This window comes from Panthera uncia, chromosome B4 (assembly GCF_023721935.1).
Source record: "Panthera uncia isolate 11264 chromosome B4, Puncia_PCG_1.0, whole genome shotgun sequence".
NCBI lineage: Eukaryota > Metazoa > Chordata > Mammalia > Carnivora > Felidae > Panthera > Panthera uncia.
Genome location: NC_064809.1, coordinates 96,534,409 through 96,554,253, shown reverse-complemented (window position 1 = coordinate 96,554,253; position 19,845 = coordinate 96,534,409). Strand labels below are relative to the sequence as shown.

The window sequence follows — 19,845 nt, the reverse complement described above, 5'->3', positions numbered from 1 at the left end:
GAGGATTTTGGTTTTGTACAACTTTGCAAGTTGAGGATTTTCAATATTTTCTTACATGCGTTTTACCTGTCACCTCATAATTACTAATTGGACCATCTGCTCTGTTTTATTCTTTGTATTGAAGAATACTGTTTGCATAACAAGATTTTTCATTAGCTTACTCTGGCAAAGTCAGAACTCCTAAAGGTTTAGGAAAAGAGTAAAGAAAATAAATTTATACCACTTTGTGGTAGAGAAGTACAAGCATTAGTTTTCTATCACTACGTGAAAAATTCCCACAAACTTAGTGGTTTGAAACAACATAAATTAACTTATTATTTATTATTTATTTTATAGTTCTGGAGATCAGAAGTGCAAAATGAGTCCTACAGGGCTAACATTAAGATGTCAGCAGGGCTGGCTCCTCCTGGAGGCTCCAGGGGAAAATTCGTTCCTTGCCTCTTCTGACTTGTGGAGACTGCTCATGACCTCTCCCTCCACTTTCAAAGCCAGCTATATAGCCTCTTCATTCCTCTCTGACCTGTGCTGTCTTTCTTACATCTTCTGTTTCATACTCTGATTATTCTGCTCCCTTTTATAAGGACCCTGATGATTACATTGGGCCCTGCAGATAATCCAGGATAATTTTCACACCTCTAAATCCTTTTACATAATCACATCTGAAAAGTCCTCCTTGTTGTATAGGGTAAACATATTCACAGGGCCCACTGATTAGGGCATGGACATCTTTGGGGGAACACTATTCGGACTAGCATTTGCCCCACATAATGTAATCACCCACAAAAAGTTGATTTGAGTGAAAGAAGTAAGAATGATTAACCACATGACTTCTTTCCATGTAGTAGTAGTATGCAATTTGCATGGCTTGTTTAAAATTAGAGTAAGAATGACCGTTTTGTATGTTTTTACCCTTTTCAAAGTATACTGCAGGATAAATACGTGAACTTGAATGGATTTAGAGGTTAAAGGAGTTGCTTCTTCTCCTACGAGTCAAACTCAGCCATTTTCTGAAAGAAAGCTGCTGCAAGTATGTGTGCTATATAGTTTTCCTCTTGTGGGATGATTCATTAAATAATTGCCCGATTATTCATTAAATGATTTGTTAAATTCATTAAAGGATTTATTAAATCATTGGCCATTTTCTTCATGTTTTTTAATGACTACTTATACTTACAAACATTTAGGATCCATATTTTCTAGATTTGAAGAAGTGAGTGGCCAGGATTGAAGATAATCAATTAAAAACTTGGTCATTGCTTGAATTAGTTTTATTTGTAAAAATCAAGCTTATTATTATGGTTTTCATATTATTATCTTAAAAATTATCTGTGTGTATCTGTAGAAAATGTAAGAAATAAGAATAGTAGAAAGAAGAAGAGAGTATCAGTATACATTTTGTGTTAGGTAAGAAGAGAATCTGGGCTTCTATTAAGACCTTTATTCTTTGTAAACCTTCATAATATCACCCTTGTGTATATAAATCATTAATTAAGCACAAATTTACAGCTACTTTTCCCTTGTTTCCATCACAGAATTGGGTAAATATAAATTTTAGTTTAGAAATACATACAAGTGATGTATATTTATATTTCTTTATTCTTATTATTCTAAATATTGAATGCCTACTGCTTGTCCAGACACCATGATAAATGTTTCATTAACTTATATCACTTAATTCTTACAACACACCTTTGAGGTAGGTATTATTATTAACCTACTTTTAGAAGTGGAAGGACTGTGGGTCCTCGAGATTAAGTGACTTGCCAAGATTTTGAACTCCAGTTCTGACTTCAAGATCTGTGCTTTTTACTCAGATATCATTACAAACACCAACAGCTGGGAAATATGTGTAGGAGATAAGAATACAAAAACTTGTTCAGCCCCACTGATAATCAGGGGAATGAAAATTAGCATCATGATATACTTTTATGCCTCTATTAAATTAGAGGAAAAATGTAATATTGAAATACTCAGACTTAGAATCGGTGCATTCTTAACTGGTACCATGAGGGAAAGTGGGTGGGGAGATGGCTTAAACAGGTGATGGGGATTGAGGAGAGCACTTTTGATGAGCACATAGTGATGTATAAAAAAAACCTGACCAAAACATCAATGATAATTCACAGTATTAACTGATTATCATTTATATTAATTGATTTCAATTTACATTGTAATAGTGACATTAGAAAAATTAGTGTATAGAGTTTTGAAAATACAAAAGTTTCTTTATTAATATTGACTCATGCTGCTGTCTTTAAATCTGCTTTGTTAACTTTTTGGCTTTTGAAATAATTAGAAAAGCAGGATATTACATAGAAATCATCACCTTGGGGTGCCTGGGTGGCTCAGTCGGTTAAGCGTCCGACTTCGGCTCAGGTCATGATCTCGTGGTCCGTGAGTTCGAGCCCCACGTCAGGCTCTGTGCTGACAGCTCAGAGCCTGGAGCCTGTTTCAGATTCTGTGTCTCCCTCTCTCTGCCCCTCCCCCGTTCATGCTCTGTCTCTCTCTGTCTCAAAAATAAATAAACGTTAAAAAAAAAAATCCCTGGAATCTATTCTATGGAAATAATCTGAAATATAAAAAAACTCAGATGAAAACAAAGGTATTTTTTAAAAGTGTATGTTTTTTTAATAATGAAAAAATACTGGAAAAGTATGTAGCAATTGAGAAATACTAGATGAACATGACTTTAAGGAGTAACATGGAAGTTGCTTAAAATAAAAGGGGAAAAAGACAGTATGCAAGTCATTACAAATTTGTCTAAATCTATAGAGTTCACACTAAGAGTGAGCTCTAATGTAATGGATTTTGAGTGATAATGATTTGTGAATGTTGGTTTATCAATTGTAACAAATGTACCTCTCTGGTGAGGGATATTAATAATGGGGAAGGCTATGCATATGTGTGGTCAGTAGGGTCTTTTGGTGTTATGAGAACCCTGTTTCAATTTCAACACCTTCAACTAGCAATGCTCTGACGCAGTTGGGTGACCTACAATTCAACTCAGTTTTGACACTATCAACCCAGAGATAGCATCAGGTTCCACAGGTTAAGGGTTCAGTTTTAAAGACTGCACACCTTCTCCAACTTCAAACAAGCCCAGGTTGTTACCTGTGCTTCTGGCTACAGGCTGGAGTTGATACTCAGATACTGGTACTTCTGACCGACAAGCTATGTAAGTCAGAGGTTCCCACAGCCTCCTCCTTGAGTTTGATTAATTTGCTAGAGTGGCTCACAGAACTCAGAGAAACATTTTATTTACTAGATTACCAGTTTATTATAAAAATATATAACTCAGGAATAGCCAGAGAGAAGAGATGGGTATGGCAAGGTATGGGAGAAGAGGGAGGAAGCTTCCATGCCCTCTCTAGGCATGCCACTCTCTCAACCTCCACGTGTTCACCAACCCAGAAGCTCTCTGAATGCTGTCTTTTTGGGATTTTATGGAGGTTTCATTACATAGGCAAGGTTGATTAAATCATTGGCCGTTGGTGACTAATTAAACTTCTAGCCCTCTTCTCCACTCCCTGGAGGTCAGGAGGTGAGAGTGAAAGTCCAACCCTCCAATCACAGGGTAAGCTTTATTGGCAACCAGCTGTCAAGTTTAGGAGCTTTCCAAAAGCAACCTCATTAACATAACAAAATACATTTATTTCTCTTAACTTTCAGAAAACTCCAAAGATTTTGGGAGCTGTAACCCAGGAACTGGACAAGACCAAATATATATGAGAAATCTGTTTTGGTCATATGAATGTCCAAATGTATATTTCTTACAAATCATAATATCACAGGGGATATACAGGAAATATCTGTATCTTCCACTCAATTTTGCTATGAACCTAAAACTCCTAAAAAATAAAGTCTATTTTTAAAAAAAGGACAGGATATAGCCAGCTAGGGGTCCCTGGGTGGCTCAGTCAGTTGAGCCTCCAACTTGATTTTGGCTCAGGTCATGATCTTCTGGTTCGTGGCTTCAGGCCCTGTGTCAGGCTGTGCATTGACAGTGCTAAGCCTACTTGAGATTCTTTCTCTCCCTCACTTTCTCAAAATAAATAAATAAACTTAGAAAAAAGTAAATAAAGGGCCAGCTAGTAATTTTGGCTTTATTGGCTGTTGTCTCTGTTGCAATCACTTAACTCTGCTGATGTAATGAAACAATTCATAAATAAATCAATGTGGTTGTGGTTCAGTAAAAGTTTATTTATAAAACAGAGCTGGACCATAGTTTGCCAACTCCTGGCCCAGGGATTTATAAGCTATAATTTACCTTCATTCTGGATTGGCTAGCAAAATTTTGTTGGAATTAGACAAGAAAGGTAACTGCCATTGTAAAATAGGCCTATGACTTTAAAAGACTGTCTTTAAGTCAAAACACTTTCTGGGGTCTATTAAAACACCTTCTGGGGGGGAGGGAGGGAGGAGGGACGGTGGGGAGGCACCTGTGTGCCCCAGTTGGTTAAGTGCCCAAGTCTTAATTTCGGCTCAGGTCATACTCTCAGGTTTCTGAGATCCAACCCTGCATTGGGCTCTGTGCTGACAGTGCAGAGCCTGCTTGGGATTCTCTTTCTCCTCTCTCTGCCCCTTCCCTGCTATTGTGCACTCTTTCTCTTTCTCAAAATAAATAAATAAACATTAAAAAAAAATAAAAGGCTTTCTGGGGGATAATGATGGTGATAATTATGACAACTACAGTTATATTCTGTTTAGATTTTATTCCTAAGTTTAGATGATATCACGATGTTTTCCAAGTACAATTAAGACAATCTTTGATATGCGATAGAGGTGTGCTGCTACTTTAAGCTGTGATGTATGTGTTATAGACAATTGACCTTTAACTCGTTTGAACTGCATGGGTACATTTATATGCAGATTTTTTTCAATAAATACAATGTGTTTTCTATTCTGTATGATTTTCTTAATAACATTTTCTGTAGCTAACTTTATTGTAAGAATGTAGCGTATAGTACATATAATATAAAATATGTGTCAATTGACTTTATATTCCTAGTCAACAGTAGGCTAGTAGTAGTTAACTTTTTGAGGAGTCAAAGTTTTACATGCATTTTTGACTGTATGGGGGGAGGTGGTTAGTACCTTTAACCCCAGCATTGCTCAAGCAAGGGTCAACTATTTTATATATATATATATATTTTTTTTTTCTAATTAACTGATTATTTTGTGATTTTATATTTCTGCATTTTAACTTTTTATTAATATAGTATTTAAAACAATGCCGTATTAATAAAGTTTATACTGAATTGAATTTGTGTTCTCTTTGATCAATTAGAGTGATGAAGCTCAGTCTTACATGTAATTTCTTCTTCTTCTTTTTTTAATTTATTTATTTTGAGAGAGAGAGAAAGAGTGTGAGGGAGGGGCAGAGAGAGACAGGGATGGAGAAAATCCCAAGCAGGCTCCGTGCTGTCAGTGCAGAACATGATGCGAGGCTCAAACCTGTGAACTGTGAGATCATGACCTGAGCCAAAATCAAAAGCTGGATGCTTAACAGACTGAGCCACCCAGGCGCCCCTTGAATGTAATTTCTATACTTATTGTCAGTATCACAAAAATGACCAGTTAGATAACATTTAAGAAGTAAGCTATAAGTGTTGATGAATTGTTTGCTGCACTTACTAATTTGAATTTCTCTATGGCTCATATGTATTTCTTATTCCATGGTGGCTGAGCTCACCACCATGAGCTCACCACTCAATTTATCATGAGTAAATTTCATGTCTTTGCACAATTTTTTGGAAATAATATTGAACATCTACAAATGTATACATGTATATATTTGTCTCTTCTTTGCTTAAATCCTGCAGTTTTCACATTACCTTTAGGGCAAGGTCCAAGTTCTTTGACTTGTATTATGGAACAGTTCTGGCCACGATCTCCTTGCTCTGGATTTCAACCCTGTCTAGCTGCTAACTCTTGCCTGTGGGCTAGTGCAGGATGAGTTGTTTCCTGACTAAAGTAATATTCTCCCTTCTGCCTTTATCTGGCTAACTGCTACTTATCCTTCAGAGTTCCATTTCAAGGTTCCTTTTTTTTGTTTCTGAAAAAAAGTCCTCAGTTTCCTAGAGTTGTTGGGTACACATGCTGTATGTAGTTGCTCTGTCATAGCACGTGTTTTTCCTCATTATTGTTTGTTTGAATGAATGTCTTCCCCAGTAGACAGGGCGCCATGAGGGTAAAGATTGTGTTGCTTATCATCCTATTTCTGTGTCTCAAGCATAGTAAGGAGAGCCTTAATAAATATTTCTTCTATGAAGTTTACTGAGAAAATAATAATCAGTTTTACTGAATTGACTCATTGCTTATCTTTTAAAGTATAAATAAAGGGTATATACATACTGATTTTTTCTTTTAATTAAAGCAAGGATGGACTTCCAAATCACGGGCAATCCAGAATCCTTGCCTACCTGTGTAAGTCACATTTCTTCACATTTGAGCTATTTAATGGGCGAACATATATAATACGTTAACAAATAAAAAAAAATAAAGCAAAATTTTATATGTAGCTGTGATTGTGAATTGCAAAAAAAATTGATATTCATGTAGATGGCCTGAAAATTGCTATGCCAGAATGGAAGCAGGATGATAGGATTGAGGGTGATACTTGTCTTGTTTTTTATTTTCTTTAATATTCTTACATTTTCCTGAAAAAGTTAAACTATTATTTTATTTAGAAAATTGAGCTAAGTGAATTTATTAAAGAAATGTATGAAATTTTGAATTTTAAAACTAGGATAGTCAAAATGAATTTAATGAAAAGTATCTGTGACCCTAACCTTATCTTGAGAAATATGACAATTTTGTCAATCTTATTTAAATGATTTTAGTTTTGGACGGACTACATTAATTCATGTTTTATATTGTACATTTTTGCCTTTTAAAATTTGGAAGGTTATTATTTTTATATTTTTTCAAGTATTTTAGACTACAGGACTTATTAGATAATAGAAGTTAAAACCCTAGTAATTTGTTAGGCTGAACCGTATGAAATTAATAAGTATCAGCAATTTCATGTGGTTCTACGTAACAGATACCTCTGTACTCATCTAGACAGAGAATAGAGGTAGGTGCAAGCCTTAGCTAAATATATTCAGTGTGTACTGACAATCAATCCCATTCATGTTAAATGTTGAACAACTGGTTTTCTGAAAGTGTACTATAAGTTTATTTAAAATTTTACTTGTTAATCATACATAAACTTAAGTATTTTTTAAGTTGGTTATACATTTTACTCCTATAGAAGATATATAGTAGGCAATTTACAAATACTAATAAATATATAAACTCTCTTTTGGAAATTCCATGTAGCCAATTGATTCTCACGGAATGCTTTTTGTTTTTTGCTGAATTATTGTATCTGCAGCTGATGAACCATTAGTTCAATTTATGAACATTGGTTGATATTTTCATTTATTGTAAAGTGATGTGAGTGATTTATTTGTTGACTTAAGCAATAGTTTCAAATTCTGGTACAATATTTCCTCAGTTTTTTGTTATTTGCAATGTGCCAATTACAGATACGATACACTTTTTAAGTTTAATCTGTACCATTAATGTTTTCTTCACTACTGTTTTAAGTCTCAGAAATCAACAAAATAATAAATCAAGTCCTGATTCATAGCATTTGCCAATGTCCATGTCAATCATCCTGCTGTGGCTGATTTCAAGCTATGTGTAATATTACTGAACCCAGACTTGGAAAGAGATGCACACCGTTATACTACCACACAAATACCATAGGTGTAAATAACTTCTAGAACATAGATAATAGTGAAGCACAGTAAAGTCATTAAGAAGTGATGACTTCAAGTATTTATGATCTTTGTTTTTAATGTAGCTTATTTAATTAGAAGTTTATATAATTTTATCTTTAATAATGCTTTGTTAACAACTAGCTCAAAAACTACTGAACCTTTATGTAACACAAGCCTCTCACAGCTGGTAGGTGCAGCACACCATTGGCTTTAGTGTACCTTTTTATATAAGATGCAGCATGTATGACTTGCAACTATTAAAGCCTCATTTTAAAAAGTAATGGGATGCATAGATTATTTCTTTCAGGGTTCCACGACTTGATTTGGGAAGCCTTGTTGACTCTGATGAGGAGGTAATTTTTACTTGGTATCTACTATAAAAAACATTCGAACACAATATTGCATAGAGCTCATAATAAATGTTATTTAATTTTATTTTAGGATGGCTTTTCATATATCCCACTTAGTACTGCGCATATTCATTTTAACCCACCAGTTTCATAGAACCAGGACTGATCTTCAGCTGGGAAACAAAGTATACGCTTCCTGGTACTTACGACCACAGTCCATCCTGAGCAGTTCCACTTGCTTTGGTTGCTCAGTGATGCTGTACCAGCGAAATATTTTAAATATGACCTCTGTTTAGCATGTAGATCATAATGATCTGTTTCTTAAGCATAAATGTTAAGGTAAATGATAAACCTGTGTATGTTAATAAGGAAAATTAATAATTGTTTTCATTTTTTTTTTTTCTGGTGGATAACATGCTTTTTATTTTTACATCTAGGAGCAAGACATAATACCTGAAAACTTACCAGGACCAACAAGCAAATATAAACTAAAATATCAGCAATATAAAACTGAAATGAAAGAGGGATATAAACAGTACAGTCAGAGAAATGCAGAAAATCCAAAACCAGGTGTCACGCAACAGTCTCCAAGAAACAAGGTAGATGACAAGGCATTGTATGAGACTTCATGAAGTTCTGATGTAATTAAAAAAAAAAAGAAATTCCATGTATCAGAGAAGTCTTTTTGTCTGGGGTGTCTTGCTGTTAGTCACAGTAAGTATAGTAGCTAGCATTTGTTTTTGTGTTCTAGGGACTATTTGAAGTGCTTTGCTTGCATTAAATAGTTTATTCTTTTTTTTTTTTTTTTTAATTTTTTTTTTCAACGTTTTTTATTTATTTTTGGGACAGAGAGAGACAGAGCATGAACGGGGGAGGGGCAGAGAGAGAGGGAGACACAGAATCGGAAAGGCTCCAGGCTCCGAGCCATCAGCCCAGAGCCTGACGCGGGGCTCGAACTCACGGACGGCGAGATCGTGACCTGGCTGAAGTCGGACGCTTAACCGACTGCGCCACCCAGGCGCCCCTAAATAGTTTATTCTTAAGAACTACTCTAAGGGTTTATTATTTATCATTTTCAAATGTGAAAACTCTAGCCAGATGACCTAGTCATCTTTTCTCTCAAGTTTTCATTATTTTGGGATTGGAAATAAGACCATATCACAAAGCTGTTTTTGATGTAGCTATCCTGAACTCTCTTTGTCTCAGTCTAAATTAAAACTGTTTTTAGTTATTTATTTTGTGAGAAAGAGACAGAGAGAGAGACAGACAGACAGACAGACCACGAGATGGAGAGGGGCAGAGAGAGAGGGAGACACAGAATATGAAGCAGGCTCCAGGCTCTCACACAGAGCTTGACGCGGAGCTCGAACTCACGAACTGTGAGGTCATGACCTGAGCTGAAGTTGGATGCTTTAACCGACTGAGCCACCCAGATGCCCCTCACAGTCTAAATTTTAAAGTTGAAAAGTGATTATAGATGTGACAATGACCCTATTTTATTCTAAAACTGTCATCACTCCGTGATTTTCTTCTGCGTCATGTTGGGAGATGTTTTTTTAACATCATGAATTACTAAAGTTATGCTTTTTTTTAATATTAATTAGATGTAAATTCACCATTCATGACTATGAGAGCCAACTAACCATAATATATTTAATGGCTTTTCATAAGCATATTGGAAAGGTCAACCTTGAATTGTGGAAAGAAAGGTTTAGAAACATTGTTTATGACACTACTAGCCATAAAAGAGATAGTAGTTGGATGTAATAGTTAACTTTTTGTAAGAATATTGTATTTTCAGGGAAGTTTGATGGTTGTATCAGCTTAACATTTTTTATAGGTAAAAAGAATTGATTAATTTATAAGTAGGTATGGCATATCATCTATCCATGTAGGAACTATCTTGAACTAACTACTACATCACATGGTGTTTAGTGGAAAGAGTAACAAAAGTTATGGGATTATTTTGTCTCTATTAGGTTAAGACACATATCCCAGATCCAAGCAGATGTATACAAATGTAATAATCTAATGTCTATAATCATAGGCAGGATAATTTCACAGCCCTGTAGCATCCGGCCATGTATTTATAAGTTTTACCATGTAATATTTAGATCACTGTAATAATGTTGGGGAAATAGACTGAAGATATCTAAAAGCTCATGCTCTATTTGCTGCAGCAAAGTAGATTAAAATATTTTTAAGCAAAGCTTTGATTTCCTTGAACATGTGTTCAGATGAGGGCATTTGTTTATTTTTGGTTAAGAGAGGAACCAATATTTCTTGCAAAGCTTCCCATATGTTTGGTAAACACTTATAGTATGAATAAAGAATTTTATAGAAGCCAGCATATGCATATTTTCTTTTGGAAAAAAATTCTGTTTTGCTTTGATTTTTAAAATCTACATATAAATGTATATAATTATTATTTCATGTGTTCTTGATAGTCTTGCAAAAAGACCTGGTTTCTATACATAATAATTTTGTACTTAAGGGTTCGAACAACTTATTCAATATTTTTTTAGATTTTTGCCATTACGAAAATCAAAATTGCTGTATACATGGGCTTTTAGTAAAACTGTTTACAATTACATTAATTAACATTGGAATAGTAATCTCTGGAAATAGAAGTGCTCTCTGATATCAGAAATGTAAGCCTCTTGATAAAGTAGGGAACAACATGTAAATTGATTCTTTTTACTGATTAAAAAAAAAAAGTTAAAGTTAGACTTATTTAGGACCTAGGGCAATAACTAAAGGTCATAATCACCCATTAGTCAAACTGATATTATCAGTCAACAGATAATTAATTAAACAGTAAGATAAAAGTTCCCCTCTGCTTGTTTAACGGCAGATTTCCTTTGTTGAGTTTCCTTCCATTTAGTGTAAAAAGCTGATGAATCCTTATTGTCAAATTATTTCCCAAAATGTGAACTTATATTTTAAATAATGAATTATCTTTAAATAAAGCATGAAAATCATTAAACTTCAATTTTATAGAAAACAGTAATTAACTCAGTAAATAAAACAAATATTTTTGCCCTTACAGAATATATATCATAATGGAAGGACTTAGCAAGAAAAAAATATTAGTGAATGAATGAATCAATCAACGCATCTAGCCTGACAGATGGTGATAAATGCTATAGATGGAGGGGAACTGGGAAGACCAGTGTTCAAGGTTGGGATCACAACTTGTACAGGATCACCAGGGAAGATCTTTCCCATAGGTAGCATTTCAGCACACGACTGGTGCACAAGAGGTGATGCACAAGCCACTCAGAATAAACTCTGAGTGTCAGGAAGCAGGAGGGAGCATAGAGTGTTCAAGAAATATCAAGGAGGATGGGGCACCTGGGTGGCTCAGTTGGTTAAGCCTTTGATTCTTGATTTTGGCTCAGGTCATGATCTCCCAGTTTGTGCGTTTGAGCCACGAGTCAGGTTCTGTGCTGACAGCACGGAGCCTGCTTGTGATTCTGTCTCACTCTCTCTGTCTCTCTCCTCTCTCTGCCTCTTCCCATGCTGGCTCTCTCTATCAAAATAAATAAATAAACACTAAAAAAAGAAGAAATACCAAGGAGGATGGTGTGGTCAGAGGAGGAAGAGGAAGGGAGAGATGAGGAGAGAGTTAAGGGAGGGCGGGGAGGCAGATCTGCGAGGCCTTGTAGACCATGTAAGAACTTTGCCTTTTACTCTGAGGCAGAAAGCGCCTTTGCTGTGTTGAGGATGGGTTTTGCGAAGAATGGGACAAAGCTGGAAGCGGAAAGATATTTGTGGCGTCTGTCACAATAAGCCATACAAGAGATGAGGACAATGGCAGCAGAGTTGGATAAGAAGTGGTCATGATGAGAAACCAGATTCTGGATAGATTTTGAATAATTGAGAATATTTGCTGAGAATATTTGTTGATGGTTTGGTTGCAGGCTTAGGAGAAAGAGATGATGAAGGATGCCTCTAAAATTTTGGGCCTGAACAATTGGAAGGGGAGGGAAGACCACCAGGAAGTCTGGTCTGGGGAGGTTAAATTTGACATACCAAGGGGGAAATGCCACCCTTTCCCTTTTGTAAAAGGATAAAAATAAGCTGAAACAAAATAAATAAAAATCTTTTGAAAGCTTCTTTCAATCTAAACTTAGTGCAGACCTTTGCTTATACTTGAACATAATCTGTTAATTTAATCAGCTTAATTTACCTTATATAATGCTAAAGATCTTTTTTGATGCCTGTTAAAATAAATCACTATGCAGGAAAAACAAATATATTAGCAGGTAAATAAATAAAATTATAAAGTATCCTCACAAGTTGGTTTCCCAATAGTTAATACTTATACAAAATGTGTTATTCATTTGTTGAGTAAATATCGAGTGTTCACAATGTGTGGTCCTGTTCAGGCATCAGGGATACTGCAATAGAAAAGACCGTTCCACCCTAATGGAATGTCTAGCAGGAGAGGCAGGCAGTAATTCACAAACAAATGTATAAGATTTCATGTAGTAATCAAAGGTCATGAAGACAGAGTAGAGTATGAACATGGAGTGTGACCTTTCGAGAAGGATCGAAAGTGAGAACAAACCCTGGAGGAAAAACTCTTGAAATCTATTATGTTTTTGGCAACTGCTATCCCACTGGGACATTTTTGTTGTTGTTGTTAAGGGAATATAAGTACATCTTATACTCAGAGAAAAATTTAGTGTTTATCTTTAGGATCCCAGAGAATCCTTTACCTTAAAGGATAAACCCCATCTCTTAGTACTTCTGAATTTCATTGTATGAAGGAGTGGACATTGCCCATTTTTACTAACTTTACAAAGACTCAAATGGACCATAATAGTTATAATAGTTGCTACTTTGTATCTAATGCTGACTCTATATCAGATACTTTTATAGGAGTTGGGCATTTAAACTGTGTGTGTGTGTGTGTGTGTGTGTGTGTGTGTGTGTGTGTGTGAAGTAGTTACTATTATTAATTCCCATTGCCATGAGTAAGCCAAGGCACAGAGAGGTCATCTAGCTAGAAGGTGGAAGAACTGGATTCAAATAGGCAATCTGATTGTCAGAGATTGTACCGTTAACTGCTACACAAATAACTATTGACATGTTCAGAGGTGATTTAATACTCTATTTTGTTAAAAACAAATATGCTAAGTATGTGAGCTGAGTACAAACTCTCATGAGTTTATTTATTGCTTTCACTTGCAGTGTGTACAAGGTGAAGCAGCCATCATCGATGGTCTTACAACTCTGGATAGGAAGGCCCTCTTACAGCAGGGTTATGCAGACATCCCGTACAATGCACCGTGGTGTATGAGGAAGTCTGATGCCGTAAGTTACCGGTATTTTTATTTACTTGTTAACCCATTAAGTTCATTTGCCCTCCAAGATTTTCCAGACTTAAAACTGAATAAGTAATTGCAACAATTGAATTTGGACTGAGGTGGATGTTCACTAATGAGTAAATCGAGTCCTCATTTTTACCAATGGTTGCTGTTTGGTATATTTGCCGTGGAAAAATAGTCTTGAATCTTTAAGAGTTTGTAAAAATTTAGTTCATGCTATTAAAAATGTTAATTGGCTGCTGTTTTTGTCAGTGGGTTTAATTTAGCATCACCCCTGCCTCCAAAGTAACCTAGTTTTTTGAAAGTGATAAGCAAATAAGACTAGAGAAATTCCAGCACGTTAAGGAAAAGGGCAGGAATCAAGTAATTTTTTTTTTTAAGGAAAAGGGAAGCAAAGCTCTAGATTCTCAATATTAACTCTAAATTGCATCTTTTATAAAATCAATTGGATTGTTGGATGAGGATCGCTTAGGGCAGATCTGATACAAATAGATAATGACACTTCTATAGTGTCCTGGGGTAATCAGACCAAGCTGCTTGAAGCTGGAGTCCACTGGCCAGCCCAGACACCCCCAGGTGATTAATATCTTAGACATATTAGTAATGAATTGATGAAATACCAGTGTGTGGTGGTTCCAAAGTTGGGAAAATTCTGGCTTAAATAACCTAAATATAATAAAACATTACAGTTTTAGCCAGTTACATTATCATTATCATTGACGGAAGTCAATATATATTTTATTGGAATTACAATCATCCAGAATTAGTATGTTCTGAATTGACAACAATGTGTAATCAGTCTCCAGACTATGTACTGATTTTCTGTGGATGACCAAGTTACTACCTTGCTGTAGTTCTTTTACTAAAACAACATAAACATTATTTTATATGCCTATTATTATTGAGATATTTATGTTTAATAGAATAAGGAATCTTACCAGGATTATCCTAAAATTAAAAAAAGCTACTTTATAAGACAAAACAGTATCCCAGATGAGGCTTACTTTGATATGTTCCTGAAGTTACACTTGAAATGAGTATTACTGATACTTAAGGCCTATTGAGTGTTCTTGATTTCATCCAAAGCCATCTGGGTGTTAGTGGATTTCTTTTACTCACAATCATTTTAATTCACTAAATTCAGCATCACGTACATTTTACTTCATTGTGATAGCAGGCATTTATCATCCCCCCCACACCTGCCCAAGGAAATATTTGTGTGAGTACACTTTGAATGTGTTTGAAATTAGTACTGATTTATTTTTAATTTTTTTAAATGTTTATTTATTTTTGAGACAAAGGGAGACAGAGCGCGCGTGGAGGAGGGGCAGAGAGAGAGGGAGACACAGAATCTGAAACAGGCTCCAGGCTCTAAACTGGATGGGCTCAGAGCCCGATGTGGGGCTTGAACCCATGAACCGTGAGATCACGAACTGAGCCGAAGTCGGATACTTAACTGACTGAGCCACCCAGGCGCCCCAATACTGATTTATTTTTAAAATGTAGGTGGAAACATTTTAATTTTTAACCACTTAATTCAACAACAGAAGCAGTGAGCCTGTGTGGTTTTTATATCCATCTCTTTTAGTTTGCTAGTCAGTTTTCAACATTATCAGATCCTTTGAATCAGTGTGGCTTCTGCTTCTGATCTGCTTTTTGTTTACACAGACCTCTAAATCAGTGTGCCTGAGGGTGATTCTAACCTTTCCTACAATAAGCCTCCATAAATGTCAACACTCAAGGTGGGCTTTCTGCATGGGCTTTCTACTCATTAATCTCACCTCTTTTGCTTGCTTCTGAGTTTTACACCTCTGTTCTGGCTGACCTTTTCTGTATATAATTTCATGTTTCAGTCAGTGTTCACTTTCTTCCCCCTTAGACATAAAACATGCTTTGCTGTACCTGTAAGTTACCACAAGTTTTCTAACTTTTTAATTGCTGTTTGACACTGATTACTAAACAAGTCATTATAAATTGTCATGAGCTTAGATAACACCAGATGCAGTCATGTTAAATGACATGAACTTTATATGGGGCGTATTTGGATGTGTAAACTGTATCTTAAGTTCTACCAGACCAAAAAAAAAAAAAAGATGAAATTCAACTATAGACTAATATTTAAATAGTTGTGCCCAAATTCCCAGTTTTCTTAGTAGTTTCTATGATATGCCTTTAATCATCCTTATTTGAATTTTGCCTTAGTTTCAAATGGAGCATTCTCCCTAAGGTTACAAAGCCTTTATCTAAGGAATGTTATTGTACTTGATTCCATTTACTAGAGTGATCAAGGGAGATGACAGTAATTTACAGTGTAAAAATAGAACAAGCTTTATTTTGACTCCTTAATTTTTTTAACTTCTTTTATTTACTCTTGAAAAGAAACATTTTAGTGAATATAGTCACATTATAATCTAATTGGAATTGAATGATTACTAATCTTTCAATTTCATATAACCTAAAATATAGTAAAAATATTTTCAAATGAGTTGGAAGAGCAAAAAATAGTGTGAAGATAGTTTAATCAAACCAGCAATTGAGTAATGGATTATATGCATAGAAAATATTATTATCCTTTTAATGATGGAAGGCTTTTTAAAAATATTTATTTTTAGATTTTTGATATAAAGTTGAATGATTCCAATTCAGTTTTAGCTTCATATCTACTACTTACAGTTTTAGAACAAACTCTTTTTGTGTCAGGGTTGGTATTCTTGGAGCAGGTTAAAGTGCCTTTTACAGGGCATCTGTCAAGGATAGGGATATAATAATGTCCTCCTCCTTTATTCTAGCTCCATGAAATTCGGAGGCTGTGCATGGAAAACTCTGATGATTTCTACAGAAATTTAAGTGTATCACTTTTTAGGAAATAAATGGTATTTTTAGATTAAATAATTAGGATTCTTTTATTAGTGATGGATATAGTAATCTATATTTAAGAAGGAATTTGGAAATTTAACATATATTTTGGATTCTTGTCTTAACTATAGTATTGTTCTATTTTATGGACAATGAAATTAAAAAAAAATTCTCTTCTTAGGAAATTGTGGCTGCAGAGAAGAAGAAACAGACTGTTGCAGAGCAAGTGATGATAGACCACTTATCTAGGTGGGTGAGAGTTAGTAATGAGTAATATAAATCCATTCAGAAAGTTTTCATTAATTTTTTTTATTGTTAGTCAATCAGCAAGTGGCTATCTCAGAGGCTCTCAAACTTTCTCTGTTCACTGCACTCATAGTGTTTTAGTGATTTTGTTTTTCATAGCATTCCTAAGTCAGTAGAAATACCCAACAGTTCTATTTTTAAGTATTTTTATCTAAATAACTTAAGTATTTACTTCATTACAACTTAATGGCCATTTGAAAAAATAATACACATGAATTGAAAGAAAAAATATTTTTATTTCATTCTCAAATAGCCTCAATTACTTGTTTGCACCTTTTGGGACACTGCCCAATCCCTCAAACCGTAGAAATGTGTAGGATACTGTCACCTTCACTTTTGACTGCACATGGCACTTACTATTTATCACAGCAACTGTAGAAGACCCTGCTTTGCAACGTTTTGACATCATTGTAACATGATCTCTTGTTCAAACTGTGAATTACCTTGAGCTAGTAGTTCAGGTAGCATCCAACAAATATCAAGTATCACTGTTTCCCTCAAAAATTAAAAATATCTCACGTAGTCCCTATGAATTTTCTGTGGCACCCTAGAGTGACTTGGTGCACAGTTTGGAAACTGTGGGACTGTTAGAAATTTTAAACTTAATCTCCAGTTTCATAACTCTTAGAAAACTGTGTAAAGGTTAAATACCTGCTGTTTCAAATTGCAGGATAATACATAAATATGGCAGGATTTCAGAAAAGGCGGAATAATCTAGGATGCCTTCAAGAAAGAACTAAGACTTTTGGATAGCTTAAAAAAATGTTGTTTTTTTTTTTAATTTTTTTTTTCAACGTTTTTTATTTATTTTTTTGGGACAGAGAGAGACAGAGCATGAACGGGGGAGGGGCAGAGAGAGAGGGAGACACAGAATCGGAAACAGGCTCCAGGCTCCGAGCCATCAGCCCAGAGCCTGACGCGGGGCTCGAACTCACGGACCGCGAGATCGTGACCTGGCTGAAGTCGGACGCTTAACCGACTGCGCCACCCAGGCGCCCCAAAAAAATGTTTTTTTATGTTTATTTATTTTTGAGAGAGAGAGAGAGAGAGAGAGAGAGAGACTTATGATTAGCTTTGAAAAAAAGTATCGCTTGTATAGATGGCAGAGAGAAAGGTATTTTTATGTGCATGTTTTTCAGTAACTTGTTTTGAAATAATTATTCTTTTTTAAATGTTTTTTTTTTTTTTAACGTTTATTTGTTTTTGGGACAGAGAGAGACAGAGCATGAACGGGGGAGGGGCAGAGAGAGAGGGAGACACAGAATCGGAAACAGGCTCCAGGCTCCGAGCCATCAACCCAGAGCCCGACGCGGGGCTCGAACTCACGGACCGCGAGATCGTGACTTGAGCTGAAGTCGGCCGCTCAACCGACTGAGCCACCCAGGCGCCCCTATTAATTATTCTTATAGGCTTCAATGCACCTCCTTCACTTATCTCTTGAACTCACTTTGTCAGTGTTTTCACCCTCACTGTGCCACCACATCTCCTCATAAGATAACGAGTGGCATCCATGTTGTTCCACTAATGGCGATCTCTCGGTTCTCCTTTATTTGACCCAGCAACGTCTTTCTCCACTGGAAACTTTCTCCTTTTTTGAAATACGTTTCTCTTTCCCATTTGGCTTCCTACACACGACACTTGGCTAGTTTTCCTCCTCCCTTCTGCTCCTTCTCAGTCTTTTCCCCTGGTTCCTTTTCATCACCCCTGCCTTTATATGTGGGAGTACACTGGGCTCCATTCTTGGACTTTTTCTACATGTAGTTCCCAAGTGATCTCATCCAGTATCATGCCTTTAAAAACCGTTTATACGCTGATGCTTCCCTAATCTAAGGCTCCAGTGGAACATTTGCCAATCTGGGTTCCGGGAAGTTCTTTTCCTTCCCTTTCCCCATGACCAAATCCTCTTTAATTTTCCTCCAAGGCAGCTCCATTCTTCAGGTTATTTAGACCTAAAATCTTGGTGATGCTTTTGATGCCTCTCTTTTTCTCAAATCCTATACTCAGTTTGTCAGCAATCACTCACACTTCCACCCTCACAATAAATTTACTCCTTCTTCTGCCATCATCCCTGCTCACACTGTCATCTTCTTTCTCCTGGATTATTTTAGTCACTTTCTAACTACACTCATCGTGTCTCCATTTGCCCCTTGTTGGTCTATTCTTAACCCAGGAGCCAGAGTAAGTCTATTAAAAAGCAAGCCAGATCAAACCTTCCAGTAATTTTCCACATCAGAGTAATATCTATGTATTGATTACATATCAACACAAAACCTAGTAGCTTGAAACAATAATTAATGTTTATTTATTTATTTATTTATTTATTGAGAGTTCAAGCAAGTGGGGGAAGGGCAGAGAGAGAGGAGACAGAGGATCCGAAGGGGTCTCTGCCTGACAGCGGAGAGCCTGAAGGGAGGCTCGAACTCACGAACTGTGAGATCATGACCTAAGCCCAAGTCGGACGCTTAACTGACTAAGCCACCCAGGCGCCCCCTAAGACAATAATTAATTAGAGCTTATGTATCTTCAGATTAACTGTCCAAGCTAGGCTTGGCCAAGTGGTTCTTACTTTTTACTTACTTTGGCCAGTTACATATGAATAAAAACATTGGTCTCAGTTCAGAGCTTAGGACTTAGGAAGCCTTATGTGTTCCCACTTGGCCTTTTTGTGCTTTCACTATATTTATGAGAACACAGCTTGGCCCACCCACTGGTCTTAAGAAGAACGTGACTCTGCCAATGCACCTGGGCCACTTAGCCACGATTATCCTAGACAAGCACATCCACAAACAACCCACACTTACATAAGTTAGTTTAGTTGAGATCAGCAGAGCCATCCAGCTCTATATAATGGCCAAAGCAAGTCAAATGGCTAAGCCCAAAGCTAAAGGGGAAGAAAGTACAGTACACCTATAATGAGGCCATGGCAAGGATATGGATCAGGTGTGCTAAAAAATTGTCAATAATATAGTTTACCCAAGCCCTACATGATCTGCCCATCATTAGACCTTGGATCACTTTTCCTGCTTCTCTCCCTCTCTTATCTATTCTGTTCCAGCCACTCAGCTTCCTCCCTGCTCTCAAACATACCATAAGGTTCACTCCTGTCTTAGGTACCTTGCATTTATCTTCCCTTCTGCTTGGAATGCTTTTCCCCCAGAAATCCATATTGTTGCTTACTTACTTTGCTTCACATCTTTATTCAGAAGTCATCAACACAATGTCTATTTG

At 36.1% G+C, this 19,845-nt stretch overlaps 1 protein-coding gene across 3 annotated transcripts in view; it reads left to right on the top strand.

The window, feature by feature from the left end:
• The window catches only part of CAPS2 (calcyphosine 2), a 57,185-nt gene that overhangs the window by 2,745 nt on the left and 34,595 nt on the right, over positions 1-19,845 (top strand). For all 3 annotated transcript variants that reach the window (XM_049627444.1, XM_049627443.1, XM_049627442.1), the window contains exons 2-7: positions 921-1,027; positions 6,377-6,426; positions 8,077-8,122; positions 8,557-8,718; positions 13,319-13,441; positions 16,493-16,560. In XM_049627444.1, the coding sequence (XP_049483401.1) occupies positions 950-1,027; positions 6,377-6,426; positions 8,077-8,122; positions 8,557-8,718; positions 13,319-13,441; positions 16,493-16,560 (527 nt within the window). In that variant the 5' untranslated portion in view covers positions 921-949. The remainder of the gene's footprint in view (positions 1-920; positions 1,028-6,376; positions 6,427-8,076; positions 8,123-8,556; positions 8,719-13,318; positions 13,442-16,492; positions 16,561-19,845) is intronic.